The sequence below is a fragment of the Aythya fuligula genome, chromosome 20 (genome assembly GCF_009819795.1).
Source record: "Aythya fuligula isolate bAytFul2 chromosome 20, bAytFul2.pri, whole genome shotgun sequence".
Taxonomy (NCBI): Eukaryota; Metazoa; Chordata; class Aves; order Anseriformes; family Anatidae; genus Aythya; species Aythya fuligula.
The window spans coordinates 5,772,733-5,794,331 of NC_045578.1; the positions used below are offsets into that span (position 1 = coordinate 5,772,733).

Consider the following 21,599-nt stretch of genomic DNA (forward strand, 5'->3'; position numbering starts at 1 on the left):
GATAATTTTTCCCCATAGTTACTAAGACCTGTGAAGTGAAAAGCCACGGCAGTGAGCAGGGCTGTGCTGTGGTGACTGGGAAGATCCCACTGAGAAGCCACTGGACTTGGTGGGCCCACACAGCACCTTCTGTTAAGAAACTTTTGATTAACCTCATCTCTGGCATTTTACCAAGACCCACTTCGATTATTAATCCATGCCGCTTAACTATTAATCTGCTTGATCTAAGGTTAAATGGGCAGGTTTAATTATTTATTCTCACGGTTCTGTGAACCTGCCCTGGGGGGTGTCTATCACATGAGTGGGTGGGATTGACGAGCGAGCACCCCGGCCCGATCAAAGACCTCGTTTATACATTCACTGTTAAGCATGAGCCGAGCCATGCCATGCCATGTCCCCCCTCCCCGCCATTCCCTCATGGCCCCGCTCCCCTCAGCACCTCATGAGGGGAGAGACGGTAGGCGGGAGCTGCCCGTCAGACCGACAGGCCCTTCAGCCAATAGCAGCGCGGCTCTGGCGCCCACGGACCAATGGGGACGCGCGGCCGCCGGAGTGTTCTAGAAGGGGCGGGCGGGGAGGCGCGGCCGGGGGCGTTCCCGCCCAGTGCGCGGCGCGGCGCTGAGGGGAGCGGCAGCGGCCATGGCGGTGAAGGCGCTCAACCCCAAAGCTGAGGTGGCTCGCGCCCAGGCGGCGCTGTCCGTGAACATCAGCGCGGCCCGCGGGCTGCAGGACGTGCTGAGGACCAACCTGGGCCCCAAGGGCACCATGAAGATGTGAGGGAGCCCCGTTGGGGATGGGGGAGGGAGGAGGCCGCGGCCTACCCGCCGTGCCCCTCAGCATTTGGGGCCTGAGGGGAAGCGTGAGGGGAAAGGGGGAGGGAGGCGGGGTGTGGGGCTGTGTGTGTGGGGGTCCTGCTCATGCTTACCCCCTCCTGGTGTCGCCCACAGGCTGGTTTCAGGCGCCGGAGACATCAAGCTGACCAAAGATGGCAACGTGCTGCTGCAGGAAATGGTGAGTAGGGGGGGGGGGGGCTGGGAGCCTGGGCCTGTTCTCCTCCCCATCGCCTGGGTAAAGGGGAGTGTGTCCGTTGCTGCCTCCCTTGTGTGGTTCTGCGGTATTTGGCCCCGTTTTTGGGGAGGGTGATACTCTGTGGGAAGAGTGTAAAGGATAGTAAGTGCAGTTTGGTAGGTGTTGAATGAAGTTGGCGTGCTGATGTGGCAGTTCCCATTTAAAAGAAGTATGAACGAGTTAAATAATATAAGTGCTTTTCTTACCCTATATTTTATTTAGGAAATGTGTAATTTTATTGTACTAAGGTCGGTTGCACCAGAGTGCTTCATAACTGTGTGATTTGGAAAAATGTTTAAAGTTGAGAGGTGGGTGGGGTTGATTTAACACCAGGCCCACAGGTAACTTGAAAGCGCAGCCCCCCAGCTACACGGGGCATGTTATGCAGAGCTGGTGCCACCCTGCCCGTGGCTGTACAGCAGCCTTTGGTCCCAGTACCTCCAGTACCCAGCACTGGTCTCCTCAAATACTGATGCTGTTCTGTAGGTTCATAAGCTCCAACCTATGCTAAAATAATCTTCATTCAGCGGTTGGAGATGCTAAGTGCTGCATGTGTTCCTTAAATTGAAAGGCTGACTCGTGTAAGTACCCTGCAGTCACGTGTGGTGGTTGTGAACTTTGGCCAGGCAGCAATAATTCTCCATCCATCTTCATAGCTGGAACACCGGTGCACTGCTCATCAGAGGAACTGATGAGAAACAAACTGACTGAATGTTGGTCTTCAGTTTTACAGGAGTAAATAAAGCAACTGTCAAATAATAAACCAGTTAGGGTTTGTACAGCATTGATCATGCAGAGAATTAAATTAGTTCTAAACCGTTTTTAGTGCACCTAACAGTCCAGATGTCTTGGTGCACCTTGGTTGCTAAAGGAGAAAAGGGCTCTGTCAAGTGAAGCACTGTTCATAGCTGAGGACTAGCTGGGGCTAACAGCATGCACCATTGTTCTGTGTAGATCACAGAATATCCGAAGTTGGAAAGGATCTGCAAGGATCATTGAGTCCAACTTTTGCTCCACACAGGGCCACCCAAAAGGTGGTCACCAGAGACTTGTTGGGTCTTCAGGGGGAAAAAAGACTGTGCTGTGCAGATTAATTCAAGAAATCTACTGTCCAAGTATGATTTTTATTGTTACTTACCGGAATTGTATGTTGAAACAAGGTAAATTGACAGGAATAATTAAAACATTGCCTATTAACTTAATAAACTACCGAGCTAATTTCAGATCACTTGCTTTCTCTACCATTATGGTAAGGCTTACAGTTCAACTTCTTACTTTTGTTTAGCAAATACAACACTCCACAGCCTCCTTGATAGCAAAAGTAGCAACAGCACAAGATGACATCACTGGGGATGGCACCACCTCGAACGTCTTGATCATTGGTGAGCTCCTAAAGCAGGCAGATCTCTATATTTCTGAGGTACGTGTTTAGTGCATCTCTTGTAGGTGTGCAAGTGAAAAGCTTCACTTAATACTGTTCAGCTTCTGTGTTGTGTGTTTAATGCTCATAAATCAAACATGGAAACAAACACGTTTTCTACTTAAAATGAATTTGTAAAATGGAGATAAGCTACAGAGGAGGACCGGAGACTTGTTCCAAACTGCTTATTGGGAATACAGGAGGATTTGATAAGGTTGCGCTTGATACACGCTTTTATGTCTGGTTGTTTTGTTTGAATTAAAACAGTTACTGCATGTACAAGATGATGCTCTCTGATTATAGGTATTTGGGGGAGTGTAAGTTGCAGAATACATCTATGTTGCACAGTGAACACCCAAGTGTGCTTTGTAGTTCCCTTGGTTTTAATTCTGTGCTAGAGTAATCTGTGCTTTTCCTCTGCATTAGAAGGATTGGCATTCCTTTTATATGTATTCAGAAGGACAGAACATTTTATTGTCCCTGTAGCATGCATGTACCCTGTGTTCTGATGTTACATGAGAGTTGAAACCACAGGTTCTACTTGTGGGAAAATACTTTCTTATCTTACTGTTGTCTAATGATTTCCCTTCTTCTCCTGCACCCTAGGGCTTGCACCCTAGAATAGTAGCAGAAGGATTTGAGATTGCAAAGGAAAAAGCACTTGAAGTCTTGGAGCAGGTCAAAGTGACTAAGGAAATGGACAGGGAGACCCTTATAGATGTTGCCAGAACATCCCTCCGGACTAAAGTTCACACTGAACTTGCTGACATCCTAACAGAGGCAAGTGGTACATGTGTTTTCGGCCCCTTTTCATGCAAAGAGGTCCAGGTTTTAAGCTGCTGTGGTTATTTCTTGGGCAAAGGGTGGATAGGAGGATGCAAGCTTGCACTAGGAAAGACTAATGGCCCTTTTGGGGATTTTCTTTTCTCCTCCCTATTCCAGGCTGTAGTAGATTCTGTTTTGGCAGTCAGAAAACAAGATGAGCCTATTGACCTTCATATGGTAGAGATTATGGAGATGAAGCACAAATCAGAAACTGACACAGCGTAAGTAAGAAGTATCTTTGAGGATTTTAATGGTGTCCTGATGTTTGAGCAGCCTGGGGTCTTTGTTTTCTTTTAAAAAGAAGAACTTGTGTATTTTAAACCTACAGCTGGGAAAGTCACTAGGAAGGGAATGAAAGAAAGGCAGAAATGGAGAGTTCAGCTGGGAATCATCTAGAGAGCAGAAATCTCCCAGTAACTGAACTTGATTCCCTGACAAAAGATGTTTGGATAGCAAAAGGTGGCACTGTCTCAGACTTGTGCTCTGCTATGGGTGGACACGGTTGTTTGCTTTTTATCTATAACTTTTTTTAAATGCCTGTCTGTTTATTGCAAGTGAAAAATAGCATTCAGTACATGGAAACGGTTGTAGTCATCCAGTTGTTTATTCTGTAGGCTCCTATGTTTATGTCAGTGGCATGGATGAATTCTGCACTAGCTTTTCTCAATAGCTACTGCAGTCAGACACTATGCCAGAATAAATTCCCTCTTTACATTCGGATTGGTGCGCTTTCCATATGCGAATGGGCATGCCCTTGGAAGTGGGATACATGATAGATATTTACTCCTTACAAAACCACACAGACAATTCATTCTGAACCTGTTTTGCTGTTAGTTAACTCCCTAGTCTGCACCTCCGTGAGGTGCTCATCTCCTCTATGTGTACGTTGGCACACAAAATGTTTTCTCATCTTTCAGGCTGATTAGGGGGCTGGTTTTGGATCATGGTGCTCGCCATCCTGACATGAAGAAAAGAGTGGAAGATGCCTATATTCTTACTTGCAACGTGTCTCTAGAATACGAGAAAACGTAAGTACCCAGCAGCAAGATGAGCAGAAATACTCCTGTCTTTTATAACTTCTTTTAAGGTGTGTTTAAAAAAGTGGCAAAAAGATTGCACAGGCTCTCTTCTAGAGCAAGGAAGGTAGTGTGAAAGGTGGAATGGAAGAGGTAGTGTTCCTCTGCAGCCCTTCTCTGGAAAAGGGAAGTTAGCAACTGAGATTAGATCTGCATACTAACTTTAGAATGTTGCTTTTAAAAAATTATTTCTACAGCATAGAGGATGGCTAATTTTCTTACTGTTTTTTTTTTGTTTTTTTTTTCCCCCCTCCAGAGAAGTGAGCTCTGGATTCTTCTACAAAAGTGCAGAAGAGAGAGAGAAGCTAGTAAAAGCAGAAAGAAAATTCATTGAAGACAGAGTGAACAAAATCATAGACTTGAAAAGAAGAGTCTGTGGTGATTCAGATAAAGGATTTGTTGTGATCAACCAGAAGGTGAGATGAATGGTATAACAAAGTAGAAAAAATAACTTGAAATGTGGGCTTTCTTGGCAAGCTACACGCTGCTTGATTTTGTACGGTTCTTCAGACACAAATAACTAAATCCAGGTTGATGCACTTGTGGATACATGCATGCATGCAGTTCCTGCTTGAGATTATCTTTGAGCCCTGAAGAAGAACTTCATGATTAATGTCAGACCGAGAGATTTTTTTTTTTCCTTATCCCAATGGTCGCTTTCTTTGTTTCTAGGGAATTGACCCATTTTCCTTGGATGCACTTGCAAAAGAAGGAATAGTTGCTTTGCGCAGAGCTAAAAGGAGGAACATGGAAAGGTTGGTTCCTGGGGAAGGAAGGGGTAAATAACTTGTTGCAGACTCATTTAGTGAGTTAGGTCTGGCTTGAATCCACCTTTTAAGGACTGTCACTAAAAAGTGTGCTTTGGCCTGACTGGTTCTTACGAGAGAATTTTTTTTTCTTTTTTGTACAAACCATGGAACTGTCAGCTCAGCACATGGTGTGTCACACAAATTGGAGCTATCAGTGTGCTTCACCTGTTGAAAAGGCTTAATTTTACAAGCTTACTGCTTGTGAAGAGCTGCTTTTACGTAAAAGGAAAATTGTTGCAAGCCTAGTAACTATAGTATTCTGCATGCTGAAATACCTTTATCCATAGTGGTGACTTCAGATTTTACGTAATACAAAACAACTGCTAAGCTGTAACTGAATTCTTCCAGACTGACCCTGGCATGTGGCGGTACTGCTATGAACTCTGTGGAGGATCTCACCCCTGACTGCCTGGGCCATGCAGGCCTCGTCTATGAGTACACACTGGTATGTACAGCTATGCTTGTAGTTGAAGCTATGTCTGCTGATAGCACTTGACACCGTTTTCTTGTGTACTGATGTGACTGCGTGGAACTCTCTTCATGTTTTAAGAGCTGCATTGGAATATGAACAAAGGCTGGTGGGATTTCAGATCCTAGTGTCACTTCTGTGTGAACATCTATCTAGATGCTTGCTCTTGCCATAGTGCCTTTTCCTATTGTTATTTCCATATTATGCATTTCATACCTGTAAAACTGGGAACATGGAAATAAGGTTCTAGAATGCTAAGTTCTTTCTGCTTGGGTTCTACATTTCTTCTTGGAGGGCTCTTAGTTCAGAACTGGAAGTGTCTGCTCAGGTTTTTTATAATGTGTACATTTGCTCAATACATATGATGTGAATGCCTAACCCTGCTTACAGGGTGAAGAGAAGTACACCTTTATTGAGAAGTGTGACAACCCCCGCTCCGTTACCCTGTTGATCAGGGGACCGAATAAGCACACGCTGACACAAATCAAGGATGCAGTAAGAGATGGTCTGCGTGCTGTTAAAAACGCTATTGAGGATGGTAAGTCTCTGCTCTGTCTAGTGACTCACACAAAATTCACCAACTTTGAGGTAAAATTAACTGTTCAGATTGGAGTAGGTGCTTGTGAAGTCTCAGTGTTAGTGCTTTCCCTTGCAGGGTGTGTGGTTCCAGGAGCAGGTGCGCTGGAAGTGGCAGTAGCTAACGCGCTTGTTAAGCATAAACCTAATGTCAAAGGAAGAGCCCAGCTTGGAGTTCAAGCTTTTGCTGATGCTCTGCTCATCATTCCTAAGGTATAAGGAACTCTGGAGTGATGGGGCTTTAAAGCACACTGAGATCCATCGTGTTTTCTGCAGGTCTCTTTAGATTAATGTGAAATGATGTTTTCCTTCTCAAAGGTTCTCGCTCAGAACTCTGGTTACGATCCCCAGGAAACACTAGTGAAGGTGCAGACAGAACACGCAGAATCAGGGCAGCTCACTGGAGTTGATTTGAACACTGGTAAGAACTAAATGAGATGCTCTGGTAAAATCAATGTGGCAGTTAATACAAAGCAGCAAAACAATTGCTTCTGAATGACAGAAGTGTTCCTACGAGGTAAAGGCCTCTCATGGCTCAGGTCCATGAAGCAAAAAATTACTTCTACTGCAGAAAGCCAAACTTCATTTCATGAAAAGCTCTGCAGAATGCCTTGGCTACTGTGCTGTTGCCACAGTCAGCCTTGCTTGCTTGTAATACTTACACGTGTTCTGTTACACGTGGCAAGTAATACCAAGTGTTAAACTGCAGAGAGTCCTGCCTTGAATGGTGTAAGCTGGTTAATTAGCTTGTTCTGCCTCTTTTCTAGGTGAGCCTATGGTAGCTGCAGCAGCTGGAATCTGGGATAACTACAATGTCAAAAAGCAACTGCTTCATTCATGGTAAGTGTTACTGTTTTCACTTGAATTAGCAAGGGGTGTTTGATGGTTGAAATTGATAGAGTAATGTGGAACCAAGGGTTCCCATGTAGAGTAAGGGGCTTTGAAGGGCAGAAGTAAAACTGGGTTGTCTTCGTGTTGAAGCAGATACTCTAACGATATTTATTTCATATTTCTAGCACGGTGATTGCTAGCAACATCCTCTTGGTGGATGAAATCATGCGAGCAGGAATGTCGTCTCTTAAAGGCTGAACTGGCAGGGATGGAGGTCAGCCCCAGTAGTGCCCCATGAGATCTCTTCAGGAAATCCACCCGAAGGTGCTCTTTTCTTAGCCAAGGTGGATTTTCCCAGCAACGGAAGTCACTCTGCTGTAACAAGCAGCACTCTTTGGTAAACGTGGCCACTCAAAATGTTAGCAACTATTACAATATTCGGTTCTAAAAATCAGTTATTTATTTTTGACTTCTCTGAAGTGTACAACTGAAGTTGCTGTCCTTTTTACCCAATAAACTGTTATGTTCTGTGCTTTCTGGGTGTCAGTTATTGAAAACCTTGCATTCTGTGGCCAAAGGCTTTGAACTTCTACCACCATTGTGAACAGCGCTGGACTATCAGCTTTGATTTGTTTCCTGGCTCTGTGTGCTGGGCCTCGTTATCAATTCCAGTAGTTGCTGTGACAGTGATTAATAGGTCTCAGAGTTGTGAAAATACTGCTCAGGATACTGCTTTTGGAGGGATGTGGGTTTAAATGGGATTTTTGTGCTACATGACAGAGCTGGATCACAGTTTTGGTCACAAAACTCTTAGTTAATGTGCTCCAGAATGGCTGGGGGCGTGTGTTGAGGTGGCGTCCTTGCCGTAACACTGGTAGCTTTTTACCATTTTCATGCTGCAGGTAAGTTCATGGACTGCTAACACTACACCAGATCTAGGCAGAATTCTGGATGAAAACCGCATTGAGCGGGTAATTAATGGGAGAGAAACAGCCTACTGCAGTCCTAAGGTGATTTTGCCAAATCCTCATCCTCCTCTTTGTCATTACCAGACAGGAGTATCTGTCAAGTGGGATGCATCTAAAAAGCAAACCTCTTCCGTGTTTGCCAGAAGGAAGAGTGAAGTTGGGTTACGAGGGGATGAATGCAGTGTGTGCACAAGTGTTAAGATCTCTGGTGCTTTCTCAGAGCTGTCACTGGTTCCTTGGGATCTTTGTGGGTGGCTGGAAAGGGGAAAACTGCCTGGAATGGCTCCCAGGGCAGGTACCCTGAGGTTGAGGCTGTGTCCTAGAGTAGGCCTGAAAGTGGTTGACATCTTGTAGAACTGATAGAGGGCTTATTTCACCCCCCCTGTCACAGCTGGGTGGCTGGCAAATGAGCACCCTTTTTAAAACAAAACTTGCATGAAAAGCATGCTCAAGTGCTGGTTTTATCGGTGGCCCTGCTAGCTGGAGGCTTTGCACGTGTGGAGGTGAAATTGCAACCTCTGAGCGATCAACGTGGTATGAAAGTATCCCTTTTTTTTTTTTTTTTTCCTTTCTGAAAGGAAAAGCATCTGCTCAGTGGGTGCAACAGGTCTGGCATGCAGCGTGCGCAGCAGCGTGCAGGCACAGGGAAGTGCGTCCCCTCCCGGAAACACTTCCCCAAGCCTGGAGCACTTCTGGGTCAAAGCCTTTTGGTTCCGCTGCCGTCTCACTTTTTCTTTTTGCACTGTACCCGCCGCTGCTGCCACTTGGCACTGCTCCCAGGGAGATGCGCCTCACGCTTGTGGTGTGCTGCTGCGTGTTGGGCTGCAGCCGAGCCCTGCTCGGTGAGTTAGGGAGCTTGTGCTGCTCTTGTTTGTCCGTCTGCCTCGCAGGGATGCTTTGAAATCACTTCACTGCACAGGTTCCCTTTCTTCAAATGCAGCAATGGATTAGTTTAAGGGGTTTGCTGATTTGTCCTGAGTGAAGCTGTTCTTTTCCCAAGAGAAATGCTGAAAGTGAAACCTTAAAATATAGCTTATTTAAAAATACGCATATATCTGTGCTAATCATAGCCACTTATTATATTGCACCATATTCTCCTGTATATAAAGTGACTTTATGGCAGTTACAGTATCCTGTCCTGTGCATTCATATTTACAAGTTAATGTTCTTGTACTGAATTACTTCACTCTTTTAGCATATGGAAAAGATGAAAACATGGTGCAGCTCCCCGGTGGGACGTTTCAGATGGGATCCAATTCCCCGGAGAACAGAAATGAAGAAGGGCCTGTCAGGGAGGTGACTGTGAAGCCGTTTGCTATCGACAAATATCCCGTCACAAACAGGGATTTCAGGTAAGACAAAGTTTTGGATCTGTTTAGTCTGTGGGGAGGTGCCAGCAGGACGTGGCTCTTGGTGCTGGGTCTTGTGGGGTCTGGAAGCCTCTTCTGGGGTCTGGAAGGCAACGCTTGCACGCTCCTAGCAGTTCCATTAGCACAAAAAATAGGTGTCACTAATAAATCACTGTTACAGGTGCAGGCTGAAGGATCTTACTGCTGTAGCTTGCAAATGTAATGTGCTTCTCTATCTTAACTAATAGGGCTGTGCTATTTCAGATTTCAGTTTCCCTTTGTAAATACTGGATCCACTCCTGCATGGACTTTATAGAAGTTCTCGTTGAAAGCACTGGTGAACGTACTGGGGGAAATGCCTTTACTTGCCCAGCTGAGCCCTTGTTGGTTAAGAAGAGCCATATTTTCCAGACACCAGCAGCTGCACAGCAGCATACAGTAAAAATCCATCCTTAAAACAATGAAGAAAAGAATGGGACAGAGGCAGGGGGAGGTTTTTCAGCATGTCACATTTATTGCATTTTGGGGGCATTTAACTAATATAGGAGCTGCAGCTTTTAGCGGCAGGGATTTTTGATTGGTGCAGTTGTTGCATTTTGTGAAATAAGAGTTTGCTTACATAATGTTAAACCTAACAATCAGACCTGTGAAGGGATTGAAATCTGACCATTTAAATCCTTATCTGTCAAACCCATCGGAGCTGTGCCAGTGAGGAACTGGGACTCCCTGCAGATTGGGGTGTCTCTAGCTCCCGTACGTTTGCATTGGTCTGGGCTTGTTGCATGTGCAGCTCGTGGTATTTGCTGGTGTGAGTTGTGACCTCTTACCCAGATGCCTGAGCATGTTGTGTTTATGCCAGGGAGTTTGTTAGAGAAAAGAAATTCAAAACAGAAGCAGAAGCATTTGGCTGGAGCTTTGTCTTTGAGGATTTCGTATCGGAAGAGATGAAAAAAAAAGTCACCCAAAAACTGGAGGTAAATCTGAATCCCACCTGGAATTTGAGAAGTTTCAGTAGGTGGGTGATACCGCTGGGGATGACTCAGTGATGATGATGATGGAGGTTCTGCTCATGTTCCTGTCTGACCTCCTTGTTGTAAGCACAAAACCTGTGAGGGCAGAACCTTGCTGATTGCAGTATGTATTGCTTTTCTGCTGAGTAACAGCTACAGCTCAGCCTGGCCTTCCTCAAGGCTTGTTTTGCTTTTGAAACTGAATAGCAGGATTGAGCCTGGGTTGATTTAAGGGCTCTTCTGTTTACATCCTCTCCAAATGCTGCCAAACTTGGCTCTCTAGATCTTCCAGCGAGCTGGGAGAGAGCAAAGTATGTTTCAAATGACTTTATTAATCCAATCTTACAACAGAAAGAATGAATACCACAGACTTTTTGATCTGTTTTTACTTTTAAAAGCAGATTTTCTACTCTGTTGAAAAGCAATATTAAAATGCCTGTGATAACCTGGATCAAACCACAGCATTTAACCATTTCCAGACTAACACATGCTCTGCTTTATACCTAGTGCTGTAGAACAAATTAAGTGTGCATGGTGCTGGGGAGGGGATCACCAGTATAGCTATAATCTGGTGTTGTTTCTTTTCCCAGTCTGCCCCTTGGTGGCTGCCAATCGAGAAGGCTTTCTGGCGACAGGTGAGCAAAAATCAGGCATGGTAAGTCCACTCCCTGCAGGGGCACAGCCAAGCTCTGCTGGGAGCATGCACATGCTGAGCCTTACTGACTGAACAGGGGAAAAAAAAAACACCTCTGCTTAATTTACACAGGTTCCTAACCCTGGTCTGGTCTGTCTTCTATTTCTTTTTTTGTTGTTGTCATTGAAAAACATTTAAATCAGTTAAGATCTGTTCAATCTAATGCTTCCCAGCCTGCAGGTCCTGGCTCCAGCATCAAGGACAGGCTGGATCACCCGGTGCTGCACGTGAGCTGGAACGACGCGCGGGCGTTCTGCGAGTGGAAGGGGAAGAGGCTCCCTGCTGAGGAGGAGTGGGAGTTTGCTGCACGGGGAGGACTGGAGCGTACGTAGGATAGGCTGGGACCTTTTCCCAAACCCACATCAAGTCATCAAGCAATTTTTGTTCTATTAGATCTATGAAGGCTTAGGCATCTCAATACAGAGATGTTTTCACAGGTTAATCTAGGGGGCTGAATGACCTTTTTCAGCCTGGGAGTGGAATAAGCAGTGGCTTAAGGAGAAGGACGGTCATAAAATCCTGGTTAAAAATAGTCAATCCAGTGCTGGGCTGACTCATGGAGTAACTGGTCTCTTCTTCCTTGACAGAAAGGCTGTATCCCTGGGGAAACAAGTTTCAGCCAAACCGTACAAACCTCTGGCAGGTAAGAATCCTCCAAATCACCCCATCTCAGCTGAGCTCTTCTGATGGCATTTAACTTGAATGCAGCGTATGTGTAGCTGTCAGAGCGTGCTCCTGGGAAGCAATACAGACCTACCTGCGAGGTCCTGAAGATCAGCTCTGAGGGGTGCTCTGAAATACTGTTAGAGAGAACAGACTCAGCCTAGCTTCCCTGGGAAGCTGGGACTTCAGTTCTCCCCAAAACTCATACATCAAGTTTTTTGAAAAGCACATTGTTTTTTTTCCCATCAGGTGAACTTTAGATGAGTGATTTGCTCTCTTGGACACAAATGCCATATAGAGTTAATTTGCAATGGAGAGTTATTTCCATTATTTGAGTGTAACAAGTTTTTGTTTGTTTGTTTTAGGAAAAAAAGCTTTTCCTCTGCAGTGGCTCTTTACTCAGCGTGATCTTTTTTCACATAGGGCGATTTCCCGAGGGTTGACACAGCGGAAGATGGTTATCACGGGGTGTCACCAGTGGCAGCGTTCTCACCTCAGAACAACTATGGTACGGTGTTCATCCTGGCTGTGCTTTTGGGGTGACATCTGCTTCCTAACATCCATTTAACACTAAGTATAAAATCCCGTAGTTGTAGAAGTTTCAAATGTGAAATGGAATCACATCAGCATCTTGGTGGAATGAGTCCAGCAAAAGCATTGACGGTTGCTACCGCAGCTGGCCGATGTACACCTGCTGCACTTCACTGCACCAAACCATCCCTTGATCTTAACCAACAGTTATTTTGCACTGCCGTGTGATTTATCTGAAAATCCCAGGCACACTGGGGGGCAGCAGATGCCATTCCCTCCTGCAGATGGAAAATGATGAGACATTTAAGATGAGAGGTTTGTTGGAGGCCCACCTGCAGTTAGTTAGCAATACAGTAACGAGCTTCTGGTTCCTAGTCTCACTGCTAAACCACACTTTTCCAGTGATGATTTAAATGTTGCACCCCTTTCCCATACACCAAAGTGTTTTTGCAGCCCCTGCAGATGTGCTCCTGTAATCCTTGTGTAAAACCACTTGTGTCTCAGGGCTCTACGATCTGCTGGGGAACACTTGGGAGTGGACTGCGTCAGAGTATCTGGCACCAGGACGCTCGAGGCAGCGTGCTCAGAAGATGCACGTCCTGAGAGGGGCCTCTTGGATTGACACTGCAGATGGGTCTGCAAATCATAAAGCTCGTGTTACCACCAGGTAGGTCCGTGCAGTGCCCGAGCAATGATTTCTTCCTTGGCAGTGCAAGAAGGGGTGTTATTTTAGAAGATATTTGTTCCTACTCAGTTTTTCTGAGAAGCATTTAGGAAAACACACTGCAGATACTGATAAAATTTTACTGTTGTAAACACATTCCTATTGCTTCTCAATTATTTTATTTATTTTTTTTAATTTCCATCAAGAATTTATTGTTAAATGCTTTTCTAGAAATTATTCAGGTAAGTGGAAGATACCTGTAGCCTGTTACACAGGGTCATATTCAATGATTTAAGCACTAACTATGAAGGATCCCTAACTCTGGATATCTTTTTTTCCTTCTAAGAATGGGGAACACACCAGATTCAGCGTCTGATAACCTCAGCTTCCGCTGCGCTGCTGACATCCCAGATCAGGCCGCTAAGAAGAGCAGGACCAAACCTGAGCTCTGAAGATGTCGTATGAAAAGACTGTAGACGTTTTCTCCTGTGGAGATAAAACAGTAATCCCCAGAAATCCCTTTCATTTAACCCAGGCAGTTTTAAAAATTAAAAATAAGTACTTTCAGCACTCATTTCTGTGCAGGGGTGTCTGGGCACTGAGTGGTGATTGGGAATGGCAGGCAGGGTGTTCTGTCTCCAGTGTCCTCTGGGTGTTGTGGACATCACAGCTCTCCTCTTAGCGGGTGTTTCAGACAAGCAGAGGGGTGTACATACGTGACCCCAGTGCCCAGGGCTGCCTCAGAGCTGCTCTCATCCCAGCCCAGCACTGCTGTCTGCCTGCCCAGTGCTCGCTCCCTTCTGTGCCAGGTCCCTGTCAGCCACTGCAGAGGAAGCAGTGGGGACATGTCCCTGGCAGGGTGGCGTACATCAGTGCCCATCTCCCCAGGAAATCCCAGCTCCGTACAGCCCTGAGCCTTCCCAGGCACCTTTACTGTCCCTTTGTGACAGAGCCACGTGTGTCCATTCCCAAGTGTGTGGATGACGCAAGTCAGTAACCTTGCGTGAATGTTATAACCAGTACATGAGGTCTACAAATGTGCTGCGGGCTGCCTCTGTCCCCCAGCCCGATGGTGCAGGAGTCCCAGGCACTGCTCAGACTGTACGAGTCCAGCACTGGGCTGCAGCTCCACTGGAGATGGCTTCTCCAAAGTGGTCCCTTACAGTGATTTTGGAGGAAACTCAAACTGGGATATACCCCTGGGGCATACCACAGCCTTGACAGCTGTTTGCACCTAACTCGAGGCCAGCAGTATTTTTAAGAAAAAGTACAAGAAATCACTGGTGGGTTTTGAAATATTTTATTTGCCTTAACTCTGAGCAAACCCACCAGCTTATGCAGCAGAGGCGCTGTGATCAAAACAGCTCTTCCTCCGCTGCCAGGGTGAGCAAAACAGCCTTGCAGGTGTTCTCGAAGAGAGCGGCTCTGTTCTGCGCCTCCCCCTTCTTCACCCAGTGCCGGTAGGTCCTGAAGGCGCAGGCATCGATCAGCTTGCGGACGGGCTTCAGGGCGTACGGGTCCCGCACCACCAGCTCCCGCGTCACCGCCTTGACCATGCGGTACTGGTAGTAAATGCGGACGGATGCCAGGACGGTCAGGCAGATCACCTGCAGCACGAGGGGAACAGGCAAATTGCTGATCAGGTCCAAGACAGGGACTGGACTGAGGCTAATGTGCCCCAAATTGCTGCTATTGCAAAGGGGAGTCGGGAGGGAGCCCAGCTCCTGCACTGTTATTTAGCTCTGTTTGAGTGTTACAAGCTTTCTCCAACTGTTCAGGGCTGACACGGTCTTGATGTTAAGATCACATTTCATCTAATGTCATTTTGGACACTCTTTGCACTACCCTGATATTTACCCTAACATGATAACATAGTCCTAATGATTAGCTATAGGAGAGGGGAAAGAATTGCTCTTTTATCACTCTGCATCATTTGATGCATCTGTGTGAAGTCAGGCTCACTGATTTCCCCTTGAAAGTATTTTTTTTGAGGCAGGTTTTTCTCTCTTCTCTTTTTATTTACCCCTCCCTCTGTGAAAAAGCCCTTAGGAGGTACCAGACAGTTAAACAGTGCTCAGAGAAGCATCTCCAACCTGGCTGCTGTGTCCTGCCAAAGCCTCGGTCCACCAGCCTTGTTGAATGCCCAGTTTCTCCCAGCTTAGCTAGGAAATCCAGCTCACCACTCACCTCCCCGGCTCTGGCTCTGGGTTGTTGGATGCCCCAGTTCCCAGGTGCACCAGCAGCACCCTCACCTTGAATTTCCTGAAGGGGCTGAAGTGCCGAACCTCTTCCACGTCGTACTGCTGGAAGAAGGGGTGTGCCAGCGCCTCGCTGGCCGTGTACCGCTGCCGGGGGTCCACCACCAGGAACCGGGAGATCTGCGGGAGGGCACCCGATCGACCCGGGGTGTCCCAGACACCTGCTCCCACCCCAGGTTTTCCTGTCCCTGAGCACCCACCAGGTCCTTGACGGTGTCAGAGCGGTCGTCCCACTCCGGGGAGCCGAACTGGTAGTCTCCGTTCATGATCATCCGCAGCATCAGCATCTGCTTGCGGTGCCAGAAGGGAGGTGAGCCGGCCAGCAGGGTGTACATGATCACCCCGGTGCTCCACCTGCGGGGACCCAGGGGGACACACCAGCCTCAGCAGCCTGGAAAACCAGGAGGAAACTGCTCTGCTTGGTTCTGACGAGGGGGGCTGAGCTCGCTGCTGGGGCTCGTTAGCCCTAATGGGTCACAGGGAGCAGCGGGTTTTTGAGTCATGCAGATGGTGGTGCCGTGGGGCTGCTCTCCTGATGCTGCAGGAGGAAGCTGAGTTGGAGGCATGCACCTTACTTGGTGTTTGTTTTAGGGAAGGGACCTGGAGGTGCCAGCAAGGCTGGAGGTGCCCGGGCAGTTTTGGCTCAGGCTGTGGCACACAAAATGTCCTGCCACGGGGTGTGACGGAGGTAGCTATGCTGAAAGGAGGCTGAAATGCCCCTGTGTGTCTCAGGAGGTTGGTCACAGCTCTGAGCACTGCAGACCTGAGCCCAAAGGCACCAGCGTGGGTGGCAAAGCCCCTGTTGGGCTCCCGCAGCTCTGGGCTCTTCCCCTGGGGACACAGGCACAGCTAGAGGCTGCTGCTCCCACAGCTCCCTGCTCGCCAGCCCAGCCCCGTGTTTTTTTTGGTGCATCGTTCAGCTCACAAATCCTACAGCTGGTCCCCAGCCACTGACCAGCAAGGAGCAGCTCCTGCTGTGCCCTAAACTATGATCACTTTAGAAGCACCCCAGGGGCTGAGGGCAGGCATCTCACTCACATGTCCACTTCCTTCCCATAGCCCTGGTGCTCATCATCCATGGAGCACTGCAGGATTTCGGGGGCTAGGTAGCCGGGTGTGCCACAGATTTCTGCAAAACAGGGGAGAGCATCCCCTTAGCGACCCACAGACAACGAGGGGTGTCTGGATCCGGGTGGGATCATTGCAGTGATGGTGATGGCAGCAACTGCATCTCGTGTGCACCTTGCTGGTGACTTTTCTTGGTGAATTATAATGAATTATGAAATGCGAGTGAGGAGAGCGGTGGGTGTGCTGGTGGGTGATGCCCATTGTTGGATGCTTGATTCTTTGCAGGGCAGGAGAGGGGAAAACCTTAATGAATGGGGTGATGTGGGTCAACTGGACAACAGAAAAAAGAAGTGGAAAAATTGGATGGTTTTTCTAAGGGGCAGGAACATGGTCATTGAAAAGAGTGAGAACTGGAGTCACTGGGGCTGGAGGGGCTCCACCAGTTCACCGCAGGCACTATGTTAATGGGGTGGCTGGGCCAGCCCAGCATCGCACCCACCTCACCACATGCCTACCTTTGAGCTTCTCATTCTCACGCAGCTGGCAGGAGAAGCCGAAGTCCGTCAGCTTAATGTTCATGTCATCGTCCAGGAGGATGTTCTCCGGCTTCAGGTCGCGGTGGACGATGTCGATGGAGTGGAGGTACTGGATCACTTCCAGCAGCGCGCGCATGATCTTCCTGGGGACGGGTGACAGCACCTCTGCTAGCCCCAGTGCCCCTCAGCACCCGGGGATGGGGCCAGGGACCAAAGACCTCAACACCCAGGTGTAGGGACACAGCCTGGGGGGGTATTTTGCTCGTGGGTGCTGCGCCCACTGCAAGGCTCTCCTTTGAACCTGTGCTCTGCTTTTGCAGCACGGTTTTCAGCCTTACCTGGTTTCCTTCTCGCTTAAGGTGACTTTCTCAGTGAGGTAGTCAAAGAGCTCCCCTCTCTTCATCCTGAGTGTGGGAGGGAAAAACAGACCCAAACCCCTGGGGAGGACTGCCTGGGGCTTGTTGCCCTGTAACAGCCCCAGGGCACCCACTGCACAAAATGACAAGCTGACACATTAATAAAAAGGGTTAAAAAGGACTAGATATTGTCACAAAATGCCAAGCAAGAGGAGGAAATACTGCGCCCAGAGCAGGCAGGCTTTGGGCAGGACAAGACAGGGCTCTCCTGGTGCCAGCTCACTCTGACATCCATCGCACCGCCCCGCTGTCATGAGCCGTGGCGTCACACGAGCCCTGGTCCTGCTGGGCATATAAATAACCTCCAGGGACGCCTGAGGGCTCCCACCAAAGGTTACAGAGAAACCTGAGCTGCTGACGGAGGGGAAACGGGGGCAAGGCTGAAGTGAGCCGGCTCTTTTCTACCTGACATGAGCCCTGGTCGCGCCCCCGCTTTACCCTGTCTGGGTTATAAGGTGCTGGGGAGAATTTAGGTTGGTGGCTGTTTGCAGGGTGAAAATGAGGAGAAATGGGGGCAGCTGGGGCTCAGGGAGCTGGCGGTGCTGGGCGAGCGGGTACTTACAGGTCAAACACCAAGAAGAAGAAGGTGCTGGATTCGTAGCTGTCCTTCAGCTGGACTGCAATGAAAGACGGGGGCTGTGAGCACAGTGCGGTATGTTCCTTGCCACATACCCCATGTATAGCATCTTCCTTTCCAATTACGGGCTAAAAATTGCTGATCTAATTGGTAATTAAGTTAATGAGGTGATCTTTGTTAATGTTTTGAGGGGGAGAGCAGGAGAGAGATAGCCGGGGTGGCCTGGGCACTGGTGGCACATGTGTGCAAAGGTTGAGCAAAGGCTGCTCAGAGCAGGTGCCCTATGTCCTGCTAGGACCATGGGGCCTTTGGAGGTTTGATTTCTGGGGATTTCATCCCCAAACCCTTCCTGGGAACACCCTGAAGAATAAATGAAGCAAAAAAAACTCTTCCTCAACTCACTGACGTTGGGGTGGCCTGAGACTTTCCGGAGGATGTCGATCTCCTTGGCAGTGGCTTCCCGCAGCTCCTGCACCTCCTTGGGGGTGATGTTGCCCGCCGTGATGTCGATGATCTTCACGGCATACTCCTGCCTCGTGGCTTTGTGAATGCACCGACGGACGACACTGCTCACCCCCCTGCCAGGAACAACACGGGAAAGATGGGGTGATTTCTGTTCCCTGTTAGCATGCTGAGATGTTGCAGGGTCAGGCTCAAATTGCTTTCTAATTACTAATTGTCAGGGGGATGGTGTAAGCATGGCCTGGGCTCCCACCACCCTGGGGATGTGATGCTGCTCCCAGAAAGGGTCCTGAGCTGGGGCAGTGTCTTCTTCCTCCTGCCCAGCCCAACTCTGGGGATGCACCACAGTGTTTCCTTCACAAATGTATCTCACTCTGTTATGCTATCCTGGTGGGACAGATTTTGAGCTGATGCAAAAAGTTTCTTTGCTATTTTTAACCCTGTGATTCCACGGGCCCTGTTCAGATCAGGTTCCTGTGGGACGCTGCTGCTATTGGGTACTGGAAGGGGCAAAACAGCAATTTGCTAAAACCAAGCTTTACCTGCCCAAAACCTCCTTCGGCTCATATTTTTCATAAAACTCCTTGGATGAGCTCCAGTCGGGGAGGTCTTCCTCCTTCGTCATGGCTGGCTCCCGCCTGGTGCTCGCTCACGGGCAGGAAGGGGCTGCAAGGAGAAAAGAGCTCAGCCATGTGCTGCTGGGGCACTGCAGCCGGCATGCGACTGCGAGGTCCAAAGGTCCCCAACAGCAGCATTCACCCAAAAAAAAAAAAAAAAAGCACAATATCACAACCCAAAGACCCCACAAAGCCTTGAAGTCTACCTCTTCTCCACTCACTCCTCATAATTTCAAATACTTTTTTTTTCCTATCCCACCCTGATTAGTTCTGACCTGATGCTGTCCCAAAGGCTTTGGCTGAGGAAAAGTATGAAAAAAAAGATGTTAAAAGGGAAAGGATTGAGGAGGGGAGGGGGATAATAAGGGACAATGGGGCAGGGTGGGACTGCTGTGGGGTCAGCCGGGGCTGAGCTGCAGGGCAGGTAGTACAGCGCACGTGTACACCCAAAATCTCCTGAAAGGCTGCTGCCCTTGGTTTTGGTGTTGGCTTTTACAGAATACACAACCGCTTGTCCCGAGCCCTAATTTTCACTGGCTTCTCTTTGTAAGCACCGGGAGCAGGACGTCCTCAGCTCGTTCCTGCTTTTTGTGAATGCCAGCGGGGAAAGCACGGGCTGAGGGGTTACCGCCGGGCCCAAGGCTTCCAGCCCCAGCACTGTGGGTTCTCCTCTGCCCTTTGCTCTGACACAAGCCCCACAAGCAGGGCTGGCCCCCATCTCAGGGCAGTTCGATCCCATTACCAAACCGTGTCCGTCCTGACCCCATTACGGAGGGTTGGCGCTGTCCGGTCCCTGAGCCTGCTGTCAGCGCTGGTGTGGAATCTAACAGAGCTTTAATGAAAATTAATGGAATACATAAACCTATAAACGCCCTACATGGAATTTATAAAGCTCAGCAACGCCGCCACGGCTTATAAACGCCGGCAGGGCCCTGGGTGAAGGAAGGGGGGGGTCCCTGCGGCACCAACGCGGCGGAGGAGCGGGGGGGGGGCCCCGGCCGGCGCTGCCTCCTCCCGGGGGGGTTATGGGGACAGGAGCAGGGGCGTCCCGAAGCACCGGCAGCGGGATTGGGGCCGGGCGAGCGCCCCAACCCCATAAACACACCCCATAAACAGCCCCCCCCCCCTCCCCGTTACCTCCTCGCCGGCCGCCTCAGCCGAGCGCCATCGGGGCGGAAATGGAGCGGGGCCGGCGGGAGGCGGCGGGGGGCCGGGCCGGGCCGAGCCGGGCCAAAAATAACGCCCTGGGAGGCTCGGCACGGGGGGGGAGGCCGTGATCAGAGCTGGGGGGGAACCGGGGGAAGGCTCCGAGCTGAGGGGAGCCCGGGGAGGCCCCGCGCTGAGGCGGCGGGGAGCAGGGGAAGGGCGCTGAGGGGAGCCCGGCTGGGTCGGGCTGTGGCTGAGGGGGGCACCGGGGGGGTCTCCGAGGGATCCCCCCGAGCCGCACCGCGCTGATTGCCCTCAAAAAGGCAACCATGAATTCACAATCTGCACACATCGCTCTCCTCCTTAGTTCTCCTCTTTTTTGGATTCTTCCTTGGGTGCTTCGAATGGGGTCCGGAGAGGGCTCTGCTTTTCCCAAAGCCCCGAGCGCATCTCCCTGCCTACCCGGCGCTACCTCACTCTGAGGCCCGAAGTATTTTCGCCTTCTTTTTTATCAGTATGGTGAGAAACGCGACCGAAATGTGAGATTTGGTATCAGAAGCGCAGCTTGTGTCCCCTGGAAAAGGTATTTCTGTCCTTGTCCCCCACCTTTGAGGCGGCCCCTCCCCGTTCTGAAGGCTAATTTTATCTTTTCACTTCCAGGAACCGCAGATCAGAGACGGGAGGCTCTTGGGAATGGGGGAAATACACAACAGCACAGAAGCAGCTCAGCAAAAATCAGGTAATGCTATGGCTTTTTAAAAAGAATCGCACCTTTCAGTACAGCCTTTATCCCCCACACACACTCTCCCTGTGAGAACACCCCATCCTAGTTCCCATAGTCCTTGAGACACATGTGCAGGGTTCACAACACAGCTCAGTGGCACGTGATGACAAGCTGAAGTGCAGGAGGGTATTTACACTGCATGCTCTGGGTGTTTTAGCAGGACATGAACTGGCTACTCCCTCTAAGAGAAAAAGGCTTTGCCCCCTCAGGCACATCAGTAATTTTTAAAGAGAGATTTTTCTTCCACATGGCACCACCAGCTTTGTTACTTCTCTAAACCAGCTGTGAGATGTCACATCACCCTTGCTCAACTTGGCCCCATTCTTGCATTTCAGTTCAAGACTCCCAAGATGAGGAAGAAAAACCCACAGCCTCTGCTTACATTATTGGGGACTACAAGTCTAATAACTTAAGACAGTAATACGTCATTTTAAAAGAGTAGAACTGCTTAGCATTGCATAGGCTTGCTCATGTAATGGACTACCACAGATTTTCTCTGAGTAAAGGTGTTTCTCAGCCTCCTGAATGCGAACATAAAAATTGTATTTACAGGTATGATAGGGTGCTGAGTTTTAAGGGAATTGAGACCTGCTGTATGCAGAATATTGTGGCCAGCCATTGCATTCCTTGTCACATGTTGTGATGAGCAGAAGCTGCCCGTGGGGCTCAAATGCTCAAGTATGAGGTGTCTGGCAAGCACAGCTAACCACAGAACCAAAGGGTGTTCCTGGACTCCTGGAGCTCCAGCCCTTCAGGCACGTTTCCTGTCCAGTGCACCTGGT

At 48.9% G+C, this 21,599-nt stretch overlaps 3 protein-coding genes, 1 long non-coding RNA gene and 2 other non-coding genes across 9 annotated transcripts; 5 read left to right on the plus strand and 1 right to left on the minus strand.

Moving 5' to 3' along the window:
• The first annotated feature begins 604 nt into the window (after positions 1-604).
• On the plus strand, positions 605-7,608 carry CCT6A (chaperonin containing TCP1 subunit 6A). Its single transcript, XM_032201001.1, has 14 exons — positions 605-773; positions 948-1,011; positions 2,354-2,488; positions 3,095-3,268; positions 3,431-3,534; positions 4,231-4,341; positions 4,646-4,805; positions 5,062-5,144; positions 5,547-5,643; positions 6,058-6,205; positions 6,323-6,456; positions 6,562-6,664; positions 7,011-7,083; positions 7,260-7,608. Exons 1-14 carry the CDS (start codon positions 640-642, stop codon positions 7,330-7,332), a joined length of 1,593 nt encoding a protein of 530 aa, XP_032056892.1. The 5' UTR covers positions 605-639; the 3' UTR covers positions 7,333-7,608.
• LOC116497475 lies at positions 2,829-2,960 on the plus strand. Its single transcript, XR_004254108.1, has one exon. It is a non-coding gene; the product is annotated as a small nucleolar RNA SNORA22 (small nucleolar RNA).
• Positions 3,949-4,084, plus strand: LOC116497474. The gene has a single exon (XR_004254107.1). It is a non-coding gene; the product is annotated as a small nucleolar RNA SNORA15 (small nucleolar RNA).
• Positions 7,609-8,771: 1,163 nt separating the features above from the next.
• SUMF2 (sulfatase modifying factor 2) lies at positions 8,772-13,527 on the plus strand. 2 transcript variants are annotated; one of them, XM_032200895.1, is made up of 9 exons: positions 8,772-8,884; positions 9,238-9,394; positions 10,251-10,365; positions 10,992-11,036; positions 11,269-11,419; positions 11,683-11,738; positions 12,182-12,266; positions 12,794-12,956; positions 13,300-13,527. In XM_032200895.1, the coding sequence occupies exons 1-9, from the start codon at positions 8,827-8,829 to the stop codon at positions 13,403-13,405; spliced, it is 936 nt and encodes a 311-aa protein (XP_032056786.1). In that variant the 5' UTR covers positions 8,772-8,826; the 3' UTR covers positions 13,406-13,527. The 2 variants fall into 2 exon arrangements, with proteins under 2 accessions (XP_032056786.1, XP_032056787.1); XM_032200896.1 differs by lacking the exon at positions 13,300-13,527 and having other exon boundaries at positions 11,687-11,738; positions 12,794-12,950.
• A 710-nt stretch (positions 13,528-14,237) lies between these two features.
• On the minus strand, positions 14,238-20,587 carry PHKG1 (phosphorylase kinase catalytic subunit gamma 1). Of its 3 annotated transcripts, none has more exons than XM_032200998.1 (10): positions 20,506-20,587; positions 18,813-18,936; positions 18,211-18,386; positions 17,794-17,848; positions 17,154-17,219; positions 16,795-16,958; positions 16,250-16,340; positions 15,412-15,565; positions 15,206-15,331; positions 14,238-14,560 (listed from the first exon to the last, which is right to left on the minus strand). In XM_032200998.1, exons 2-10 carry the CDS (start codon positions 18,893-18,895, stop codon positions 14,309-14,311), a joined length of 1,167 nt encoding a protein of 388 aa, XP_032056889.1. In that variant the 5' UTR covers positions 18,896-18,936; positions 20,506-20,587; the 3' UTR covers positions 14,238-14,308. The 3 variants fall into 3 exon arrangements, with proteins under 3 accessions (XP_032056889.1, XP_032056888.1, XP_032056887.1); XM_032200997.1 differs by having other exon boundaries at positions 20,496-20,587; XM_032200996.1 differs by lacking the exon at positions 20,506-20,587 and adding an exon at positions 20,025-20,139.
• LOC116497311 lies at positions 20,553-21,453 on the plus strand. The gene is made up of 3 exons (XR_004254097.1): positions 20,553-20,616; positions 20,694-20,772; positions 21,153-21,453. It is a non-coding gene; the product is annotated as an uncharacterized LOC116497311 (long non-coding RNA).
• The last annotated feature ends 146 nt before the right edge of the window (positions 21,454-21,599 follow it).

Bases quoted from the DNA above. Each gene is read 5' to 3' on its own strand.
- PHKG1 (XM_032200998.1), bottom strand. From the start codon at position 18,895: ATGACGAAGGAGGAAGACCTCCCCGACTGGAGCTCATCCAAGGAGTTT. The intron at 18,387-18,812 runs GTAAAGCTTGGT...TGTTCCTGGCAG, and splicing joins CCGAAGGAGGTTTTGGGCAG to GGGGGTGAGCAGTGTCGTCC. The intron at 17,849-18,210 runs GTGAGTTGAGGA...CTTTCATTGCAG, and splicing joins CTCAGGCCACCCCAACGTCA to TCCAGCTGAAGGACAGCTAC.
- SUMF2 (XM_032200895.1), top strand. From the start codon at position 8,827: ATGCGCCTCACGCTTGTGGTGTGCTGCTGCGTGTTGGGCTGCAGCCGA. The intron at 11,739-12,181 runs GTAAGAATCCTC...TTTTTCACATAG, and splicing joins ACCGTACAAACCTCTGGCAG to GGCGATTTCCCGAGGGTTGA. The intron at 12,957-13,299 runs GTAGGTCCGTGC...TTTCCTTCTAAG, and splicing joins AAAGCTCGTGTTACCACCAG to AATGGGGAACACACCAGATT.
- CCT6A (XM_032201001.1), top strand. From the start codon at position 640: ATGGCGGTGAAGGCGCTCAACCCCAAAGCTGAGGTGGCTCGCGCCCAG. The intron at 3,269-3,430 runs GCAAGTGGTACA...TCCCTATTCCAG, and splicing joins TTGCTGACATCCTAACAGAG to GCTGTAGTAGATTCTGTTTT. The intron at 4,342-4,645 runs GTAAGTACCCAG...TCCCCCCTCCAG, and splicing joins TCTCTAGAATACGAGAAAAC to AGAAGTGAGCTCTGGATTCT.